Raw genomic sequence first — 23,296 nt, 5'->3', positions numbered from 1 at the left:
TCCCGCAGTCCGGTCACTGGACCAATGGTTCCCAGCCTGTCCCTTTGGCAAGGCTCACGGCCACTTCCTCCTCCTCCTCTTTACCTAGTAGCCCCCTGCCCCTCTCCCACTCATGTTCCAAATTTCATAACCCCATCTATCACTCTTTAGACATCTGACAGCTCGTGACAGTTGGTCCTTCCCTCCCCTCCCTTCAACTTGCAACGCTGCCTTTCACGGAGCACCTGGCTGGCTGGATCCTGCTTCTCCCTCCCAGCTCCAGCCACTGCCTCCTCATGGCAGCATCAGCCCTTGCTGAGGGCCCAAGCTGACAAATCTGGCAAGGTTTCCTATCAGGGGCTCCAGATTGAATCCTTTGTGTGTTACTGAGGTTCCCTCTCACTATGGGGAACCAAGGGCACAATGACAACACACCACAGGCTACAACACTTGCTGTGAGAAACATCAGAAGAAGCATTGCTTTCAACAAACTGGAGATTTCACTCCCAAAATACATTCTGGAAACCTCACAGGTAAAACAAACTTTCAGGGTCAAGGCTACTCCTTCCAGGACCTCCCTGTGAACCACTGCCACCCAAGTCTGAATGAAGCTGGCAGAGGGTTGGCACTCACACCTTCCTTCCTATCCTCCTCCCCAGGGCCAAGAAGCCAAATTGCACACAGTCTTTCTCTTATTTAATCAGACTATCCTGGGATGTTGGGAAACGCACTATTTACCACCTCTAGCCACTCTCCTATTCCCTGAAGGAATAATGTCTCTTGTGGAAGAAATGAAGCTGGCTCTAATTTATAGCTGACCCTCCCAGAACATAAAGTGTTCCAGGAGTAACAGTGGGATGGTCACAATGGAAATAAAACCTGAGGTCAGGAAGAAGGACACTGTAAATGCAGCTGCTCCTATGGCTGTTTAGAGAGACAGTGTACAGGGTCATATTGTGACTCCAAAGACGGTGTGTACCTTCCCCAAATACCCCAAGTATGTAGGAGTTGGTATTTTTTACTGGTTGCTGCTAAGGAATATTTGAATAAAAGCAGCACAATAAAGCAGGGGTGAGGTGCAGAGCTCTGGAAGTACAGTGAGGGCAGCAGGAGAGGTGAGAGGTGGACCTCTCCCCTGTGGAGCCTCCCACCACTGATCCAAAGAAAGGGAAGAAAGTTTTTCAGCGCAGCAGGAGCCGTGATCCACACAGAAGGAATCTGCTTCACTTCTGGAAAGAGCCACTTGGAAATACTTCACATTCCTGAGTGGGGCTTCTCAGTTGCTTATCCCATTTGCTTACAAACTTGCAGCATTACATGGAAAAAGTTGGAAGGACCCTTTGGCCAAGTGTGCAGATCACGCAAATGGCACGAAGGGAAGGGGACAACCGCAGCGAGAGGGCAGGGCATCGCTTTCAGATTTTATCCAAAGAAAGTCAGACCCATTCCCCACACTTTAGGTCTCAGATTTATGACACAATAGCTTTGTTTCCCCAGAAACAAAACTTCCCCAGTAACCTATTTCCACCCAGCAGCCCTGGCCACTAACATTAGACACTTCAGCACTTCAACAGCCGAAGAACCTGTGGCCCTTTGAATACAAGGGTGGGCGCTGCATCAACCTTTCTGAGCTTCACACACTGATGGGTGCTCTCTAAACAAATCCTCCTTGTCCTCTGTCCTCCTTGTCCTAAGTCTCTGCTTCAAGTTTTAGCCTTTTTTCTCCCTCTTTCTCAGCAAACAAACAGGCAGCCTCCTCCCATGTCATGAGCCAGAGAGAAAATACAACCCCTTACTCCAGCAAGCTGCATTTTAACTTGTCCTCCAACTCCCAGGAGGCACTCTCTGGTCTCCAGGACCCCAAGCTTAAGAGGGAAAATAATCATTCTCTCTTGAGAGAGCCCAAAGCTTCTCAAAAGACTTTTTCAGACAAGCTCTCTTGGCTCCACTTGCCATTTCAGCTCTAAACAATCACCTTCCAGAAATACAACCATCCAAAGCTGATATTCCTGCACTACCGTCTTTTCAGCTGTACCAGACCAGAGAAGATCCAACACAGAACAAATAACCCATCTTCTCCTGAGTTTGTATGAAGAAACAACAATCAGGTCAGCAAGTTCTCTACTGTGTAATAAACTGTGCATGCATCTATTGCTCTGCCATTTGTGATCTTCTTCCTGTGTCCTGAATCTCAATCAGTTCTTCATTGTGAAGGTCTTTGTCCCAGATTAGGTCTCGGCTCAGCTGTGAGGCACAGAAAACACGCTGTCCTACAAAGGAAGGAATTACAATTCTCCAGGAGGCAGGAAGAAGGAGAAGGGTTCGAAAGACGCCGATGTAGATTTGAGTCAGAAATTGCAAATGACATCATGACACGACCTTCCGCTTCCTGTAACCCACACACGTCCACGGGGACAAACGGCACAACAACCCCTCACAAATGTATAACACCTTTTATTAGGTAATCTCCAGGTTACTACGCAAACATTAATTAAGCCTCTTACCTGCCTACCTCTCAGGGCTGCTAAGTATTACATCCTTCTACAGAAAACTGCCTGTGCCAAGGTCAGTCCGTGGCAAGAGCAGGATTACAACTCCCATCCCCTTTTGTCCATGAGGCTCTACTGCCCATGCTGGTCTAGTCTGCTTCAGCATTTCATCTGCCTCAACTGGATGAGCTGGTAGAATTGGAGTTGCCTCTCCAGCTTAATGTCAGAACACATGAATTGTGGCATTTCTTGGCTTATGTTCCAAGATTACAGTCTACAGCACAAGAAACCCTTGTTGCACCAGGATGACACTCTGCTGCACGTGCAGGTTGCTAAAATTTTCATGGGCCAAGAGCCACAAGACACATCCCACACACTTTGGAGAGCTCTGGGACAAAAAGTCTCTGAAGGCACATCTGATAACAACTCTGCTTCACTGCAAGATCAGTCTCGGGCATGCAAATGAATCCAGTGTGGACAAGTAACATTTGTCTCTGAAACTCCCGGTGTTTTGCTTCCTCCCACACTCCTGACAGCCTGAACATGAACAGTCAGGGTGTGCTGCATGGGATGTGACCCCAGCTGAGGGGCTGAGCTGCGGGATATTCCTTCATTGGCCAAGGTATTTTCTGTAAGATTAAAGCAAGGAGGGTCCCCAGTTACCTTAATGATCCAGTCACTTTAAGTGAAGAAATTATTTGGATATTGCCTCCCAGAGCTCAAGGAGCTTTTGGACAATACTCTCAGGCACACGGTGGGATTGTTGGGGTGTCCTGCACAGGGCCAGGAGTTGGGTTTTGATGGTCCTTGTGGGTCCCTTCCAGCTCAGGATATTCTATGATTCTATGATTCACGATTTATGATTTTTTGCAAAGAAAGTAATTTTATTACAGATATTCTGCTGAAGTAATTAATTGGCTTGCAGGGGGCCACAGCCTTCCAATTAGCAAACTTGTCACTTCAGATAGTTTTTTGTCCGTTACTACATTAAAAAAAAAAAAGAAAGAAAAAAAACCCCACTGCCAGGAACAGTCTGTTGCTTTCTACAGTGCGCTGTGGCAGATGAATTAGTGTTGAGCAGCAACATTCATACCACAAGCACCACACTCATACCCTCCTACCCCTTCCCCTGGCTGCCAGTGCAAGGCAGATGAGAGTAGGTAATTACATCTTTACTCCTTAATGATGGAATACTTGGAAAACTATTATTGATCTTACAGGACATAATTCATGACCTAATTACCGTGATAAAACTGCAAGATTATCATCTTGCCAGCTATTAACGTCTAGCGCAGATCTGAGTTAATTAGAAGAGAGATAGGTGATTTCTATGCTTTTGATTTGCAATACAACAGCAGGATGAATGAGGACGGCTGCTGAAGGCAGGACAAGCCATTTCTAGCCCTCAGACTACTCTCAACCTCTTACCCAGGAAATACCAGACACATTTAACACTTTAGCTTTGTTTCTTCAGCCACTTGAGTCATTGGCTCAGTGGGACAACAGTGATGCTGTTCATTTTGCAGAGGTTCACATGTGGAACAGAGACCTCATTTTCTTTAGCTGTCTTTTACAGAATTGAGGGGATTCATCATATAGGTTCTTGGTTTGGAATCACAGAATGATAAAGGTTGGAAAAGACCTCCAAGATCATTGAGTCCAACCTTTGACTGTTCACCACCTTGTCAGGTAGACCAGAGCACTGAGTGCCACATCAGTTGCCCCTTGAACTGGGTGACTCCACCACCTCCCTGGGCAGCCCCTTCCAATGCCTGAAGTTTGGACTAAGTCTTCGGTCACTCTCAGTTTGGACAGAAAAAAAACCCCCAAAAATCAAGAAGATCCTTGATTTCCAGAGTTAAACTCCCCCTCCCCTTAATGTCAACAATGCGTTGTGTCTGAGCAAAGAAAAACCTCTCTTCCCTCACCAGCCCTTCACCGTGTTTTTCCTGAGAAGGATGTAGCCCCATCTAAGACCCAAGCTTTGATTTCCTTCATGGCTGCTCAGAGGCCTGTTAGGGTCACACGATAAACCTACAAGATGAGGAGAGTTTTCTATCCTACTCAGGGCTTGTCTCCACAGGAAACCAGTCAGCAGCAAAATAGGATGTGTCTCTACAGTGTGTTACCTGTTCCATGAGCTTCCTTGTGTCCCCTGGAACACACCACAGTGTCTTAGTTCGACTTCCTAACTGGAGTCAACTGTGCACAGACACAATCTTAGTGCTCATTAGAAATGCTCACACGAGTTATGACACAGCTACTGTGATGCACACTGTCCTCCCCTTGTAGGTAATATTTGGGTTTAGTGTTATGACTGTGATCCTCGAGATGAGGGTGTAATTTTTTGGCTTTCTGCCACCCAGACAAGTCTTTAGCAGCTGAGACTATAAATGCTACAACAATGGGCTGGTCAAGGAAACACAGCTTTGAAGTTGGGCAAGAGTGACCAAACTGAGATTTCTAGTAATACGAGGAATTTAAGTTGCTACAGTCATATGAATGTAGAAGAAAGTCCAACGATGGGTAGAAGCCAGTAAGTATTAGGGGTTAGTGTGGTGCAGAGCAGGCCTTCTTTTCTCACGCTGCAGCACGAGTTCAACAAACCACAGTAACCTCTTGCTTTAAATGCAGACACCAAAGAAACCTCTCATTGGTGAGAGTCAGGCAGTGAATCCTGTGGGCACCACTGCTGAGGTTGGTGCTGACCTGCCCTGCAGCAGGCTGGCCATGCACACACACCACGCACAATCACTGGCTGTAACTGTGCTGTGAGGTAACCATGAGTCCACAGCAGAGAACCTGCTGTGTCTGACAGGAGGCACCAGGCCAAGTGCTCCCAATTTCACTTTGCCATCAAAAATGTGCAGCTATCCCCATTCAACCTGGCTTTGGCAAGCCATATTTCCCTTTAAGGGAATATATAATTTAAGGGAATATTTCCCTTTAAGGGAAATATGACACAACAGGAGAAAGAGTGATGCAGCCTCATAGTACAGCTGGCATTGGCAAAGCAGGAAAGTTCATCCCATGTAACTGTACACTCTTATTAATCATTCAGATCCTGGCTGATATTAGGAAACTTCACTCTGGGGGAGATATCTGTTGTGAGAGACTCAATACAAAGGAAACTTGAAGCTCGTAATAAAAGTTGAAGAGAATTGAACAGTTTGCACATAAGGAATCTTCCATATCTTCTTAAGTATTTGAATCATGGGCAAACAAGGCTCAAAAATCTTCGTGAGATAATATCTCCCCTGTTATTTGCTACCACTCAGTTTAAATGGAGGCACAGAGTTCTCACACAGTTCCAGATCACGCAGAGCTCCCCTCTCATTATTCCCAATGCTGTCACAACGCACTGCCAGTAATACCTGATTGAAAAGGAAGCACAAGAGGCTCACAACAACTTGTACTGGATTTCTCAGAAGAGAAAGCAATGAGTAAGAGATGGAAAAAGAAAAGTTTACTCCTGTTTCACGAAGTCACTGAACTGGGAAGGACTTTAAGTGACTTTCTGAAGTATTTCCGCTGTCCTGGGGGAGCCTTTTCACAACTGCTGTGGGTGAATGTTCCCAGCAAGAGTCTGATGACTTGTAACTCATCCCAAGGAGGTTTTCATACTCTCCGAGCTGTTGTGTTGGACGGTCCATGACGAATCAGGTTCCTGCAGTCATTTGTCCCAGACTCTTCCATGACACCCCCTCTAAAATTTTACTGCTTTATTGCTTGCAAACACCTTCTCCCCACACAGCTCCTGCTGGGAAAGGCAGTTACCATCTCTCTGAGGTTTTAATGAGGAACTTGTCAGCTGAGCATGCAAGAACTTAACAGCACCTCCGATATCTTTGTGGAAAATGCATCATCTAGTTAAGAAAAAAGCATGAAGAGCCCTCAAAGAATCATACAATTCTGTTGTTCAAAAAGAAATTTCTAGTCAGGGAAGTACCACATAAAGGCATGTGCATTCCTGGATCAAAATTAGGTAGATATTACTAATTCCTCCTGTAAGGCATCAACTAAAAGAAAAAAGAAAAGCAGATGAGAGAAGGAGATCTAAGAGGAGAGCAAGAAAAAGTGCTATTTTACTTGAAGCAATTTGTCCAGCTTTTCTCTGTTTTTTAAAACAAGAAGTCCAAGGAAATTCAGCTCTGTGAAGTGACTGATAAGGTGACCCCAGTATTTCACAAGCAAACACACGGAACTGAATTCAAAGAAACAGGGAATGAGTAAGAAATCTAAGATACCATCTCGGAAGGAATGGTGCAACAGGCACAAAAAATCAGCTAGAGCTTGATTACACTTCTGTCTTTAGGTTAAACATTAGTCAAGGTTAAAATTATTCCTGAAATTATATTTTTGACCCAAGACAGAGCTGCACAAAAACAATGAAAGAGCCTCATGGTTATCAGAATGGTCAATCTAAACACAGCACAGGAGCCCAACGCATTTCAGAGCCTTTTTGCTCAGCAGTGACATCTGTTGCTACCTGGACCATCCTGTGAGTCTGACAGAAGTTCCACCCTTCCTAACTATCCAGGAACTGTGCATCACAGTCTAATGAGCTCACTGCTACATCAGCAGGACGATGGAGAACGTTTCCTAGAGCCCAAAACAAAGGTACCTCTGTTAAAAGATACTTAAAGTTTACTTCACGGCAGGAGGAACATGAGAACAGGGAAAAAAATAAAATCTGATTAACTAAAGTACTTGTTCTATGAGCAATTTTTAAGAGCAGGAATTATTTCCATTTTGCTCAAAGCTGTCTCTACCTGGGACAACTTCTCTTCAGGCACAAAACCTGTCAACTAGGTTTCCAAGTCAGGCTCAACTGAAAGAAGAAAAATCTCATACATGACTAAAGCCATCTGCATGTATCAGAGTCAGCTCTGACACTAAAAAAAGGAATCACTTATATTAAACTAATAATAATTGATATTTTATGCAATTTATTTTTCAAAAAAGCATCTGCAAAAGTATCCAGGGAAGATGGCAGCATGTGATATCCATTTATCCACAGGGAAGGGAGGGGAAAGAAAACCCCTTGTCAGGGATCCCACTGTATCTGCAATGGGACCCCAGACTCAGAGCCATGTGAATCCAACCAGGAGGCACCACACACTTAAACATATGGTATCACTGACGAAAAATACACAACTTTTTGAGAACCACTTTGAATCAAACAAGTACAAAGGAAAGTGCCAATTCAGGAGGAGAGGGGAAACAAGTCTCAGATGAGGACAAGAAATGAACAGCTTAAGGAGGAAGAGGGAAACTGCATCCGATGGCACTGATCACCTTGGCACTCCTGTTACCTTACACTGGGTCACCACAGCACTGATGTGATCTGTGGTCACGTGAAAAATACTCACTGTACTCACAGAACAGTCCAGTATGCAGCTAATAAAGGATCAAGCAGGTCTGGAACAGTTTTCTCTATCAGAAATATTTTAGAACCGAGTTTGCTTAGTGTATTTTAGTAAATTAAAAAACTGAACGAATGTTTGAAAATTTGGACTCAACCAAAAGGAATCCAAACCCCATCAGGCAACTAAGTGACTTAGTGAAATTACAGGAATATTTCTCTCAGGTAACAGTAAAGCTGTAAAGATCCATATATGCACATATATACAAACAAGGGAAAATATGACTTTTACTTACATTTCAGTGGCTATGAATCCGGTGAGCTCAGACAGGAAGAGAAACAGTATGAAGAGACAGCAGCAGACAGAGACTGGAACAGAGACAAGGAGAGGAAAAGGTTAGTTTTGTTTCTCTAACAAAGACAAAAACTGTTTTCACACAGGCATATGATTCCCCCCATGGATTTGCCAACCAGACACACTTGAGAACTATGACTCTGTAGAGTCTATGACCCAGAGGAGCCACTAGAGCTGTGACTTCACCGAAATGCCAATATCCAAAATCCTGAGGGGTATCATCATTTTTGGGCCACTTTTTCCACCATGATTTCCATCTCCCCACGGCTCTTGCATTTTCCATCTCCAGCACACAATATTGGTCTGCCAGCTCTCCCTCTTCTTTAGAGAGCTGCTTGACATGACTTCTTTGGAGCCTTTGCTCCACATTTTAATTAATTAAAACCTCCAGAAAGGAAGAAGAATCAGCAACTCCTTGCTTCAAAAGCATACAGTCAGATAACACAGTGTTTTGTGGATTAGGAGACATTTTGGTTTCTTCTCAAGTTCCAAAGTTCTGTGTAAGTCATCTCACAGCCTGGTCTTGGCAGAGCTGGTACAGCAGAGACATGGCAATAATGGTAATGGACTAGTGTAGCCAATGCCTGATACTTCTCTAATTTCTCCATTTGCTGATAGATTGACTCTTCAGAGAGGGAAAATTCCCAGCGAAGGAACTGTGAAGTACCTGGACAAGTCCCACGTCTTTTCTAAGAATGTGAACCTGGAGTTCCACGAAGGGAACCCAAAGTAACTGGCATGTTACTGGTTACTCTTCATCAGGAAACTATTCAAACAATTGGGCAGTGACATTCACGCAGCAGTGACAGGGTCACTGACCCACACAGAGGGGCTGGAAGGAAGTACAGCCATAAATCCTATGGAGCAGGGATGACTGGGGTAGACCAGGCTGTGCCAAGTGAAGGAGACAGGGCTGCAATGTGTATCTGTACTAAATAAAATACCCAAGCCCACCATGAATCACTTGCAAAAGAGTAAAGCAGGAACTGGCAGGAGCTTCCAGGGCTGTGACAACCAGAGCACAATCCAGCTCATCCCTCCATCCCAGCACAGCTGCAGTGACCAAGCACTCTGTGAAATGACCAGTTACCAGAGCCGCTAATTAGGACTGAGAAACACGTAAGAAAAACCTTGTTCCTCAACTTTATACCACATGACCTGTACCTCCCAAATACCCATTCTTTCAGGAAGTTCAAGCAACAACAGGCTAGGGAATAATTTTATCACAACTGCAACGGTCCAAACTCCCTTGGCAGAGAATGAGAGGCACAGGAAGGAAAGAAGAGGTACTGAGGGCAAGTACTGAGACAGATCTTTGAGTGACCTAAAGCCTTGTGCCTCATTCGTCAGATTAGTCAGCTGATAGCTCTGAGGAAAGAGAAATGCGTTGTTTCCCCTTCCTCATCAGAAGAATTTCAAGGGTGGATTCATTTACTGACCCTCTGTGAAGTGCAAGGCATTAAAAGAGATCCCAAAGAATCCATTAGCTAGGATGAAGGAAGAGAGAAAAAACTACAAAGACCAGTAGGAAAACTGGAAGCAAGAGGGGTTATTAATTTCCAAAGAGAAACCTCAGAGGGTCACACACTTGCTTCCAAGTCTTGGCTTTCAGGGCAGGGAAGATCACCACGGCTGTGACCCAGCTGAGCCCCTGGCACGGGGCACCACACAGTGTGGGGGGAGGAGAAACTTGCTGCTTGTTTGCTTAAAGCACAGCAGCAAAGTCTTATGAGAACTTACACACCTACGTAAGAGCTCAAAAAAAGTAACCGAGGCACAAGAGTTGTAATCCAGTGTTTTGTACTGTTGGTCACAGAGCAGCAGAGACATGAGATCTGAGACATTCTCTGAGAATTCAGGGGAGAGCGTTTCACACAGACAACCCTTTCTTCTCTAATTGCTTCCCATACTCCTCACTGCTTGTTATCATCCCATAAAGGCTTTCCACAGCATCAGCTAGACCTCTCTGCTCTCAAGCACTTCCAGGCAAGCCTGGTACTACTAACTCTAAATTCCCACCCAGAGCTTCCTCTCTCTTCCAATTTTTTAACTTTCTTCTCTGCCACTTGCATCATCAAATTATCTTCTTTTCCAGCACAGAAAGTATGTGCTGCCTGAAGTCCATCTTTCAATTCAGCTCTTGCAGGGAAGGCTTATGACAATACTTAGCAAATACAGCACAGTAAAATTCCACTAACCTACATCTAAAAAATCCTGCAGGAATGCCCTGAAGCACCTGGCAGGGACTGACTTTCAAAGCTCCTCAATGCTTTTGCCAGACTTCAAACTGCACAGTCAGTTTTCAGCCCATAAAAGAGATTGCTGAGGGTGGACATGAGAGGGGAATATAAAATCACGAGGGATCTGAAGGAGATGAATGGGCAACAACCACTCACCGTCTCTTCCAGTACAGGAACGAAAGGGGAGGTTAAAAACAGGAGAAGGTTTTCTTTTACAGAACACTTAACTAAATTCTGAAGACTCTTCACTACGGGTGTTGAGGATGCTTAAAAAATAAAATCTGTAAGATTTCAAAAAGGAATCATACACGCCCTGAAGAAGAAATCCACTAAGAGCTACTAAACACAAAGGAACGACTTCTAGCTCAGGAATTTCAGAAACCAAGCAAAGCCTGGCGAAGTGTTTAACCTGTCCCTGTGCTCTCTGCTCTTTCTCTGGCATCTGCTGCTGACCACTCCTGGCAAGGGGACACTGGGTTGCACGGACACTTGCATCAACCGTGGCTGCTCCTATGTTAAACTCTTCTTGCACACACACATTCTCAGGACAGAGGGTGTCTCTGGTATGAGACTCACGTGAAAGCCTCATGTATTAAACTGTCTCCAGAGCCAGTATTTTCCCAGATGCAGAACACGAGCTCCTCTCCTTAGTCTGGAGCTGCGGGCACAGACGATGTTCCCAGCATAAGAATTTATGCACTTCAGCTGCTTATTTCGTAGTGAAGGTTTTCACTTGCTTCCATGCAAATGTGCAGTTCCACCACCCACATTTGACAACTGCATGATATTTGGAAAAGCAGATTAAAGGCTAGGATCAGACAGAATCAAACAATTCATGCATAAAGCTTCACGTAACTGCAAGAGCACTGCGACGTTCCCACAGAGCTCGAAGGACCATCTAAGACAGGTTTCTTAAATACCTAATATGATATCACAATCAATATATCAAAGGTAGAGACACACTGCTGTTGGCTAATCTTTAATCCCAAAAGGATGGGAAATTCTGCCAAGTTTTTCATTCCTACACTAACCTTTTTGTACATATCGCTTCTGATATATATCCCATCTACATACATTCCTGGCTTTTTCTCCCCACCCCACAAGAAATGAAAGAAAGGAAAAGTGTTTAACACATCACACAGACTGAGAATGTGGATCCATGTCTATATTAAGGCATAAAATTAATAGCATTTATTATTCAATGGAGCAAACTGTTATGAAGTCCAAGGAACGGGTCTTGTTACAGACGCCATGTGAATCATAACTTTGATATTTCCTGATGTGTATTTAAAACTCCAGCCCCCAAACAGCACCGGGTATTTCTGGATAACATTTCCATGTGTGCATACAACATGTGCATGCAAACTATGCATCCACACGGATTGTTAAATAGCAGGATCACTCCAGCAGCTGTGTCCGACTGCTCCTGTCCAGCCAGATGCCAACTGTCAGCCAGCCAGGGCGTGTGCTGCTGCTGCTGCTTCCATACCCAAACATGGCCAAGCTGTCACCACGTTAGTCAGGTCTGTTGGAGTGGCCCTGTGTGGCACCACGGACACGCTACACGGCGATGGGAAAGCTGGCAAAGAACTGGTGGAAGGGGTACAACGAGGGCATGACTGGCTGAGGGCACAGGAATGCTGCCTAAAAAACCAGAATTTTATTGAGAAAAAGGAATGAGTAACTTCTATACACTTTTTCAGAGAAGTCCACAGCAGGGGATATGTTGTTCTACAAAAACCTCTCTCCAAGTAAACTGCAGTGGACTGTTCCAGGTTACTTCATTCCTAAAAAAAATGTTCGTAGCTGGAAGGGTTGCTACACAGAGCTCAAATATCTTGTATGCAGCATTCACTGCAACTTTGGAAATCACAAAACCATACCCAATAAAGCCTCAGTAACCCTCCAGTTGGCTTCTGAACTTGCTCGTGTTCAAGATCACCTGCTCTCCTCCACCAAAATTCCCCAAAATTACTCTCCCTTAGCTGCTTCCTCCCTTAGGAGCCCTGGCCTCTTCGGCCCTGGTGTCAGAAGCAGAGCTGCTCTTTTCCATCTCTTTACTTCTGTAATCTGATCTCTGACTTCTTCCCTAATAAACCTCAAACCCTTTTTTTTAAAAAGGCCTTTTTACCATTCAAGAACCACTGTAGAAATCCTGCAGTAAATCCATTCCTATTCCAGAAAGCCTTCAGCACCAGAAGTGACACTGAACTAAAGCTTCAGCAGAAATCAGGTGGGAAGGGCCTAAAGTAATAGTTGGCTACTATGGACTATTTTATACCTCCCGTGTAAAACTTGGAGGACTTAAAGAGAGCCAAAATACAGCTGCAGTCATAGTCGTTTCACATATTTACTAAACCCTGAAAGATTTTTTGAGAGGGAGAACCTTCCCCTACACTCAAGCTCCCAATGTTATTATGAGCTGACTTCCCTAAAGCATTTATCACAAAATCATGCAACCTTCCCAGGCTTCAAACTGGCCTGGCATTGGGCTCTCTCATTCATGGCCTCCTACAACATGTAAGATTAATGGCTTTCAAATTACAAGCCACAGGCTTGGTCAGACAGAAAGTCCATTAGGAAAGCTGCTCACCAGATCCTCGCAGGCAAAGCCACCAGTCTGTTGGCTGCCTGTGTGGTTCAAAAGCTTCTATCTAAAGCCTGTCTAAAACCACTCTGAGGAAAAGAAGGAGAACCAGTTAGAGAAGAAAATCAAAGCCTGAGAAGCTGCAAATAACAATAGAGAGAAATAAGTCAGCTAATAATTTTAAGTAAGACTCACTACCTTCAAGCCTTCCCACAACAGACTTATCACTTGAGCTGTTTACTGCAGATCAGAAAGCCTAACACTGGATGGCCTTTGATGGGCTTTTTTGTTTCTAAAATACTCTTTTGCAGGTGATTCATAACAAGACAAATTCTCAAAGGGAGCCCAGGTACAGTGTGGGAACTCTTAGTTTCCAAAACAGAAGGGAAAGCAGGATCACTCACAAGTTCAAAGTGTTCTTTCAAAACACTAAATCTCATAGCCCCTGAATTCACAAACAGCTTTAGTCAAGCCCTTTGTTCACAGCTTCAGCAAACCTAAAAGGGAGTCAGGATACAATTAATTCAGCAGTCAGGAGAACACAGAAGACAAGGACTCTGACAGTAAATATTTAGGGTAACGTGTTATCTTCACAGGAGCACAGGATAGTTGAGGCTGGCGGGGACCTCTCTGGAGATCATCCCGTCCAACTCCCCTGCTCCGAGCAGGTTGCTCAGGGCCAGGTCTGGTTGTTTTGAGCATCTCCAAGGACAGAGGCTCCACACCACCCTGGGCAACCTGTTCCAGTCTTCAACCATCCTCACAGCAAGGAGTTTCTTAAGGCCACAAAGGGCTTTCCTTTGTGTCCACTGATTCACTGGCCCTGACTCAGTTCTATCTGCTGTCACCAAGGGATATGACATCACTCACGTCAGCGGTGACATACAAGACTCCTGACCCATCTACAAGAATGGATGAATGGAGCACAGCTCTGTGATCAAAGGAAGTGCCTGCTCAATGGAACAGGAAAGCTGCATTAGGAGTGTAATTACAGGCTTGGCAGGATCAACCTGATCGATGTTTGCCCCGCACAGCAGCGCACTGCACATAATTGTGTGAAATTGCATTACTCAGCCTCCAGCCTCCCTCAGGAGCAGGAAGGAAGGAAAAGGGGCCCAAGGCAAGAGATTTGTATCAGCCAAAGTCTATGTATTGATACACAGGAGTGAGAGTGGATCGCTATCGGTTGCCCAAGCAATTTTAATTCTCTAAAAGCACGACAAATAACAACAAAATAACATCTGTGCTCATGAGTCCCACCTATATCATCAGATTAATTCCCTGAGTACACTGTGAGCAAAATACATGTTTCCCGCATCATCTTCACCACTGGCCACTGCACATTGCCCCCCACACTGCCCCTTGTGTATCCAGAACCTGGATTCCCTGTTTGCAGTGGTTTAGTTCCTCAAGTCTCTTCCACAAGCACAAGCCTGGGAACATCAACAGTGAATGCAATTATTAACAGTAATTTTTCACAGTGACTGAGGGGGTGCCTGTCAAAGGTAAATAAACCTGCAGTCATCCTCATCCCAGTGTTTGGAGCAGACTCCCAGCTTCTGTTCCTGGGAAGAGACCAACAAAAAGCTCTCTAGCTACTTCAGGAGATAGCAGAGTGGGAATTTCAACACCAGTTTTTAGGAGCTCCCTTTCATGACAATATATATTTACTGTATTTTCTTTTTGAGATTTCATTGCCCTGGTGAGACCCCCCCCAGAATACTGTGCACAGTTCTGGTGCCCTCAACATAAGAAGGAAATGGAACTATGGGAATAAATCCAGAGGAGGCCACCAAGTTGAGAAGGGGATTGGAGCACCTCCCCTATGGAGACAGGATGAGAAAGTTGGGGCTGTTCAGCTGGAGAAGAGAAGGTTGTGTCGAGATCTCACAGCCCTTTCCAGTATCTGAAGGGGCTACAAGGAAGTTGGAGAGGGACTGTTCATCAGGAACTGGAGTGATAGGAAAAGGGAGAATGGGTTCAAGCTGAAAGAGCAGAAATTTAGGTTGGATATGAGGAAGCAATTCTTCCCTGTGAGGGTGGTGAGGCCCTGGCACAGGTTGCCCAGAGAAGCTGTGGCTGCCCCATCCCTGAAAGTGCTCAAGGTCAGGTTGGACGGGGCTTGGAGCAACCTGGTCTGGTGGAAGGCATCCCTGCCCATGGCAGGGGGTTGAAATGAGATGGTCTTTAAGGTCCCTTGCAACCCAGGCCATTCTGTGATTCTACGATTCTGAATGCATACAAACTACTCCACTATTTGATGGAGTAAAACAACCTGTTTCAGCAACAAAGGACACCCTTTCCAGTGTTTAATATCCCTTTAAAAAAATTTCCCAGAGACAGAGAGGCCAAACGAGTTTTTAATTTTAGACCAGGAGTATGCAAGGACATCAAAAAGAAGTTACTTACTAATGGCCCCTGTGTAGGTTGGCTGTGTAAGGTCTTTTGGCACCTTCCTGTAGATGTCAAACCTGAAAGAGGAAAAGCAACAGCCATAAAACAGGTGGAACATTTCAGTATATTTCATGTCCCCACAGGGATGAATGATGCTGAAGTTTTTCCATCCCGCTTTCCAACAACGTTTTTTTCAGTACGCAGGAGGATATGAGAAGGAAAAACAAAACAAAAAGCCCTTTACTTTTGTACAGTTATGTAACTGCATTCTGACTCGGCTCCAATTTCCAAAGCACTTCCCTCCGCCTCGCTGTCATGGATCTGTGCAATCTGAACTGCGAGAGAAGCCAGGGAAGAAGTCATGCTGGACAAGTTTATAGACCACTGTAAGGAAAAGGATACTCTGCAGACTCCTGAATAAAGATGTCTGGCAAAAAACCCAGTGAGACACAACCTATATTGCAGCTTATAGTTTGTATCCTGCAACAGACCAAAACAGACAACACCAAAGTCAGAAATCCAGGTGTTGAGACAAGAAACCATCCCTTGGACACTGGATACCCAAGAGAAATGAACCCGACAAGTTTGTTACTCCCCCAGCAAAATCCAGTTTAATATTAGATCGTTGTTTTGATTCAGTCATAGCTTTTAATATCCATATAGCTCAGCTTTGCTATTTTAAACTCCCCATGGTTAAACTTTCCCTGCCCTTATGTGTTGGCTATATTATTTCCTACCACCTTGTGTTTCTGCACGCCCAACCGCAATGCAGCTCTGACATCAGTTTTTCCACCATCCAATAAAAATTAATTAATGCATTAAAAACACCTACCCACCCTAAAGAAGGAAGTGACTGGTTCTCCCCCCAAAATAGACTTTTTTGGATATACTACAAGTGGGTGAGATCTGATGCTTTTTCCAGCCCTGGAGAGGCATGAGAAACACCGGCTCCCAAATTCCTATTCTACAGTGCACCAAGATGAAACACCCCCATGTTTAATCAGTAGCTCCTACTACACCAAATACTATACTGGGACTTTAAAACTAGATCATCTTTGTTTTCTTCATTCTTTAACTGCTGAGATAACTTGAAGGCACTCTGGATGAACAAAACAGCATTTGCCTTGCAGGAGATCAGAAAGACGTGGTTGCGTTTCATTCAGGAGCTGAAGCTGGAGGAAGGAAGGGAAGAGAGGGAAAGGAGAGCAGGTATATAGTTCATCTGCCCAGCTCAAGTCCCGAATGTTCTATGAACTCTCTTAACACCCTAACAACCCACTTGACAGCAACACTGCTCAGGAGCTGTGTGTTTTTATGATTCTATTCACTGCCGTGTCCTAAACAGATCAGCAATATTCCTGAACCAAACAATCCATTTACGGTTTTCCAGCTGCCCTGAGAACATCTGGAAAGTGCTGTTCGAATTCTTTCCACGCACACCAAAGCAACAACAGCAGCGGATGGCAAAGGAACCCAAAGTAGCTGCTGACATCATGGTCTCACAGGCAGAGGAAGCTGCTGCTCGCTCCTGCTCTCAGCCCATTAAACGCCGAGCGCTGGCGTCGTCTGGCCAAAGTCACAATAATAGATCAACAGGGCTAAAAAAGCTGAGAAAGAGACAGAGCACGTGAACACACGAGAGCTGCTGAGTGTGAGTGAACACTCAGAAATAGGAAACAGCTCTACGCTGGATTCAGTAAAAACAGCGGCGGATACTATAAAAGGAAGTTTGCTCCCACAATGAGAAATATTTACCAGTATTAAAATGATGACCCATCACAGGACTAAAAGCAAAAAGTCCAGCTTTTTAAACAGCTCTCTGGAAAGCTGATGTCATGGCAGGGTTCTCTCCTCTCAGGCTGCCATTTTAATCACATAAGGAACACCCAACACCACAAATTAACTTATATGTGGCGTACGTAAGCTTGGATTAGGTAAAGACACTGCAGAAAGTGATTGGTGGCTCCCAGCCACATTTACCACCTGGCTTTAAGTGTTTAAAAGGCAGTGCACTCCCTGTGCTATTCTGCTTCCCATCTCTCCTACCACATTATGTTCCCTCTCTTCTACTACCATGACACACATCTGGGCAAAGAACATCAGACAAAGCATGTCCCAGCCTCAAAGAACATCAGACAAAGCATGTCCCAGCCTGAATTTACAGTCTAGAGGCACACACAAGAAGAGTACAAAACAACACAGGAGAACTGAATAAAGGTTTGATGGCTTTGTTTTGTAGATTTCACATGTTTTTAGATAAGGACAGACACTATGGAATAGCACAAAATGGACAATGTATGGAAAAGAGGCAACGAGATCAGACTGGATGTGGGGAGGAAGGAGGATGGCTCAGCTGAGGTCTTATGGAGAAAGGCAGAAGCTTGAAGGATGACATCCAGAACCTGACTCAAGTAAAAGGGTAGGCAAGCATGGAAGGTGTTTTTAAGCTTGCACAAGGATGCTGAAATGATCACAACAATCAACAACAAGGGAATGGAAAAAGACACATTTGGAATAAGAGACAAACACTGCTGGATAGATTTTGCTCACATCCAAATGACTACCTGCCCAAAGGAGAAAGGACTGTGTAAGTATCCTGGCAGAACAGTCATTTGCTTGGAAAACACATGTTCTGAGTTAGGAGGATTTATACTTTTTATACTCTTCAGGGTACCAGGCATCCTCTCAATAAGGCATCTGATATTGTCTACAATTTATACAATTTATTCAGTCTCCTGGTTGGTGAAAACAGCAGTTGTGTTTACACATTCAGAGAAGGGAAAGGTGGAAGCTCAAAAGTCTTTGAGAAGAATGATGGAGATGGCACGGCCAGGAAACAGGGCTACCTTGTTAACTCAGATTTAAACACCAACTTAGAAGAAATGTGAAATGCATAGGATTTAATGACAGCTTGAAGAGTATGTTTGTGAGACACAAGAAAGGTTAAATCCTAGCAATGAGTAGAGAATGGAACCCCAAAGAAGGCTTCATTAATTACATATAATTATAAAAATAAGTAAATCAAGTAAACTTCTCAAACAAATCTGTGAAGCCGACAAGAGTTATTGTAACAGGAGACCCTAAACCCAAAGAAATCAGAGATTTGTGAAAGCTCCAATCAGGCCTAAGGGTTAAAAATCTGATGAACTTCTAGTCTCCACTTGACAAACCTTTCTCTTTTCGCTGCTGGCTTCTTGCCTACCTTATAGAGCTGAAAGCAATTTCAGGAGATCACTTACACTGTCCTGGGAAGAGGAAAGAATGAGGATTAGACAGCAGAGATGATTTGTAATGTATGAGGGAGGAGGCCATGGAGTTGTATGAGTGGTAAAGGGGAACAGGTTTTACTTGCCCTCAGGTCAGATGTTCCTGCAAGCACCTGCAGTAAAAATTCCAACAAGCCTCCAGGTTCCTAAGGCATTGGTCACCTGGAAGAGCATCTGTACCCTGGGAACAGAGAGGAACTTTGTGCTCTGTCTACTGCAAAACCTGCCTTACAGATTCCTACTTCATTCAAAGCAGTGGAAGGTATTACTAACACTGGAGGAAGACTGGATGTTCAGAGGGTTGTACCAGCCAGCTCATAGCACTGTACCACACTGTGAACACACTGTACCACAGTGTCAAAAACCACCTGGAGAGTCTTGGAGTCAGATCCTAAATGACCATGAGAAACCAGGGTGTAGATTTACAGCATGTCCTGCAGTCACTGCTGAGTGAACTCTCTTAACCCGCAGCCCCGCGCAGCAGCTCATGCTGCTCTCAGCAGGGAGACATCAGTTCACGCTCACAGAGCAGGCACATGTGCATTTTCCACTGCACAATATTTATATTTAGCTTTTGGTAACTTTCTTCCTCCCTTCAGAAAGGCAAGACTCATAAGGTGAAGCAGTATCTGTGAGTTAATCAGTTAACACCATTTCAGAGTGGAAACAACAAACCTACCGCTAGGAAAGTTTTTCCTCCAGGTCATACGTGTTCGCATAAAGGGAAGGCTGGACCTTGCAATTCCAGAATACGAGGCTAAAGAGAGAACTAGGCTGTCATCAGTATAACAAAGCAATTTCCTGACACATCTAAAGTGTCTTTTCTTTCAATGGAGAGCAGGGTTGCAAACAAAGAAATTAAAAAAGGCTGTTTGGCAATGTCAGAGGTTCGCAGGAACCAACATTCATAACTAACATGAGGGAGTGGTATGACACCTTTTCCTCAATCCAATAGCTGAAAGGACACAACAAAAAACTTTCTCACCTTCCTGACAGGAATGACAACAAACTGGTAAAAATAGTGTCTCTACATCTTTCTTGCAGGCTCCCTTCAGGTACAAGGAGACCACAATTAGGACACCCCAAAGCCTTCTCTTCTCCAGGCTGAACAATCCCAATTCTCTCAGCCCTTCCTCACAATAGAGGTGCTTCATCTCTCTGATCATCTTGGTGCCTCCTCTGGAATTGGTCCAACAGCTCCATGTCCCAGCAGGGTCCCCAGAGCTGGAGGCAGCTCGGCAGGGGGGGGTCTCACCTGAGCAGGGCAGAGGGGCAGGATCCCCCCCTTCCCTGCTGCCCATGCTGTGGGATCAGCCCAGTACACGGGGGGTTTATGGGCTGCCATCACACATTTGCTCTTCATGTTTGCTTTTCATTTTCTCCTAGAGCCACAGGAAGCACTGAAGTGTTTAAAACCCAGAGCCAGACACAGCAGTGCTCACTTGAGCCACCATCACTTCCAAGGCTGGCACTGCAGAGGCAATGGTAGGTCAAACCCAACGGAATGAGGTGAGTTGATATCATCAGCCCTGGGATGATTCCTGAGTTTCCTTTCAAACCTCTGTGATTGACAGTGCTGGACGAGTGACAGGGAGGGCAGAAGATATCTACCCAAACACTGGAGTTTTTTCTCAAGTAGATACTTCAGCTGCCTGCCCTGAGAAGGGGATGAGCTCACTCCCTCAGCAGGAGCTGAGGCTTTCTTCCAGGGCGTGCTTTATGTACACTTGAACAGCTTCAAGTCTGGATCTGAAATATTTCAGGAAATGAAGTAATAAATACATTACTTCAATGAAGATTACCACACCTCCGAACAGAGAAACCTTCTCTGACATCTCTAGAACCTGAAAAGAGCTTTTTTAATGTGTCTGTAAGATGCTGCTAACTTTTTCATGAGCAAGAAGCAAAGAACTTGAGGTTAAAAACAAATACTTGTAAGTAGAACTAACTGGACGGTGGTTAAATTTAATCACAGAATCTCCTGAGTTGAAAGGGATCAACCAGGATCATTGAGTCCAACTCCTGGCCCCCAGGAGTAGTTTATCCCTAAATTACTGATGCACTGTGTGAAGTTCCTGCAAAGAGAGAGCAGAAGCTTTAGCTCTGTGGAGCACTGAAACACAACTCTGGAGTGTCCACATCTTCATGTATCCTTCTGCAAGGTCTGGTTTTACTGATTTAACTAAGAGGCAAGGGAAAGACTGTTTACTGGACAGTATTTTGGATTCCAGTTAATCAAGCAGAAGTGCAACACATTTTCAAGTGGCACTTGAGTCACAGAATAGAATTCAGGCACCGTAAATCAGCAACAAACAGATTAATTTTCGTCCCTTTCCACTCCTCAGATGATTCAGAAATTTATCTTTAATGCTCAAAGACAGGGGAAAAATACTTTTGTTCTTTGGGCAGATTATGCTTTTCCCCAGAAGAACTGAATGTTTAAAAATTAGTCTTTTTGAAGCATACCGACTTTATCACAGGTACTTCTGCAGCACATCCTGAAAGTTAGAGGACATGAGCACCCATTACAGCAAATTACATTTTTGATGTCAAAGATGATTTTAAAAAATTAAAAACCAATCAGTATCATGGCTGACATTCCACCTTTAGCAAGTAAATGGTAGTGCAAATCCATCATGTCATCCTGTCTCAGCACCAAAGGGTCCATGGCTGTGATTCACACAGAAAAATGTGAATGTTGAAACAACACTTGATTCTTCACTTCCCATATTGACCAGCTTCTAGAAGTGGCATCCATTTTTCAGCAGATACCACACTTGAAGTTGAGGTCACTAATTCCTGGTGACATTACTCACTCTTAGTAACAAGTCCTGTGTACAGTGAACAACTACCTTAATTTTATTAGACATCAGTACCTTTGAGATCTCTGAAAAAAAAGAGACAACTTGGTGCTGCTGGAACAATTTCTTTCGCTAACAAATAACTTCACTTGAAGGAACAACTTGCAGGAACAACCAGAACTTGCCAGCAAAACCAGAACTTCACTATTGAGTTAACCAAACAGCTGGCAATTCTACAGCAGATGTGACTAAATTACACAAAGAGAGAATTATCAAGTACAGAAAGGTTAACTTTGAAAACACTATAGAGACTATGTTGTTACTACAATAAGAAATTTGAAGGACAGTCGAGCCAGTGTTTGTATTCCAACATGCTTTATGTTAGAGACAGTGCTGGATAAGTGCTTAGGAAGAGGAAGCAACATCTCCACCATAATCTATGAGATGCCATAACACCTCTCAAAGAAATGAAGAATAATACACCCTTCCAAGGTGAGATGGCTTCCTGGACCAACAAACCCCCTTGGTCAAGGGCTCAAGTTTAAATCACAGCACAAAGAAGCAAAGAAATAACAACCCCTGTCTTCAGTGGTATCAACCCTTCAGTGGGAGGCTGTGGGCCATTGATTTGGGCTGTACCACTCAGATTTCTGTGGAGATTCCCCCTTCTCACACAATATTTATATATCTGCAGCGCAGGTTCATTCACTCCCAAGGGTGTCAGAAAGCAGGAATGTCAGTCTTTTCACAGCCTTTTCAAAAACATAACTGCCACTAAAACCACTCACCCTTTTACACACCAAGACAGCAACCTCCAAAACCTGGCACACCAGCTAACACTGCATTTGTAGGCCAAGCTCTCTGCTCTACAAAGTGAAACTAGATTAAAGCTGGTCTTTGAGGAACTATTTCACGCAAGAACTGTTTCCTTGATACTCCACAGGGGAATATAAGCCAGTTAAAGCAGTTTCCAAAACTTGTTTGCACTTCTGGTCATGTGCTGGTAACGCCCCTCCCCAGTTTTAGAGCAAGTAGCTGCCAACTGGAGGTAAATTCTAGCAAAATATTCCTTCTGGTTTTCCCCATTTGTCGAGTCCTTCTCGCAAACCAAAGAAAAGGGGACCAGAGTATGGCTGCAAACCTCAAATACCAAGAATTTGAGAAGGCATGAGGTCACTATTTCTCCACACACATGCCAATTCCTGACTAATCTAACAAAGAACTTGACTGTTCCTTACAAAGTCCACTCATGACACACTCACCAGTAAAAGGAGTTACAACGTGGAAGAGGCAGTTTCTACTGTAACATACTGTACTTGCCACATCCAAGAAATGTAATGACACAGAGGTAGCCCATGCAGACACATTAAGTTCTAAGAAACTCAGTCTTTAATAAAAAAAAAAAAAAAGATGCTTTTTGTCATAAGAAGATAAAGCACTCTATTTGTTATACTGGTTTTTCTTTCTCAAGTGGAGAGAAGAAACGATGCACTGTGCATTTCTGGGAACATAAATTCATTCAAAACAACAATCCTAGACTGCTTTTGATGAAAAATACATCAAAAAGATTACATGCACAGTGGAAGATACACAAAGAGCAAGGCAGCTGCCAAACACAACCTTGGACAGTCAAGCCTATGCCAACATCCATTTCATCCTTGACAAGAGTCATCTTGAGGCAGCTCTGTCTGATAACAGGTTAGAAAACATCTAATGTCTTGCCTTCTTTGAGAGCATCTACCATTTAGACATTCTAAACAAATTCATTTTTAGGCCACATCCCTCAGAATTACACCAGACTCTCTAATTACTTCACATAG

General features: G+C 44.1%; 1 protein-coding gene across 2 annotated transcripts in view; it reads right to left on the bottom strand.

The window, feature by feature from the left end:
* Positions 1-23,296, bottom strand: part of ERGIC1 (endoplasmic reticulum-golgi intermediate compartment 1) — a 60,934-nt gene that overhangs the window by 23,694 nt on the left and 13,944 nt on the right. Inside the window, exons 1-3 of one of the 2 annotated variants that reach the window (XM_032703393.1) lie at positions 16,738-16,834; positions 15,425-15,486; positions 8,130-8,202 (exon numbers count right to left, since the gene is read on the bottom strand). In XM_032703393.1, coding sequence (XP_032559284.1) covers positions 8,130-8,202; positions 15,425-15,486; positions 16,738-16,814 — 212 coding nt within the window. In that variant the 5' untranslated portion in view covers positions 16,815-16,834. Of the gene's footprint in view, positions 1-8,129; positions 8,203-15,424; positions 15,487-16,737; positions 16,835-23,296 lie in introns of those variants that run through there. The other variant, XM_032703394.1, reaches the window with a different exon arrangement.

Source organism: Chiroxiphia lanceolata, chromosome 15, assembly GCF_009829145.1.
Source record: "Chiroxiphia lanceolata isolate bChiLan1 chromosome 15, bChiLan1.pri, whole genome shotgun sequence".
Taxonomy (NCBI): Eukaryota; Metazoa; Chordata; class Aves; order Passeriformes; family Pipridae; genus Chiroxiphia; species Chiroxiphia lanceolata.
The sequence above is the reverse complement of the archived record's forward strand: the minus strand, read 5'-3'. Positions and strand labels throughout refer to the sequence as shown.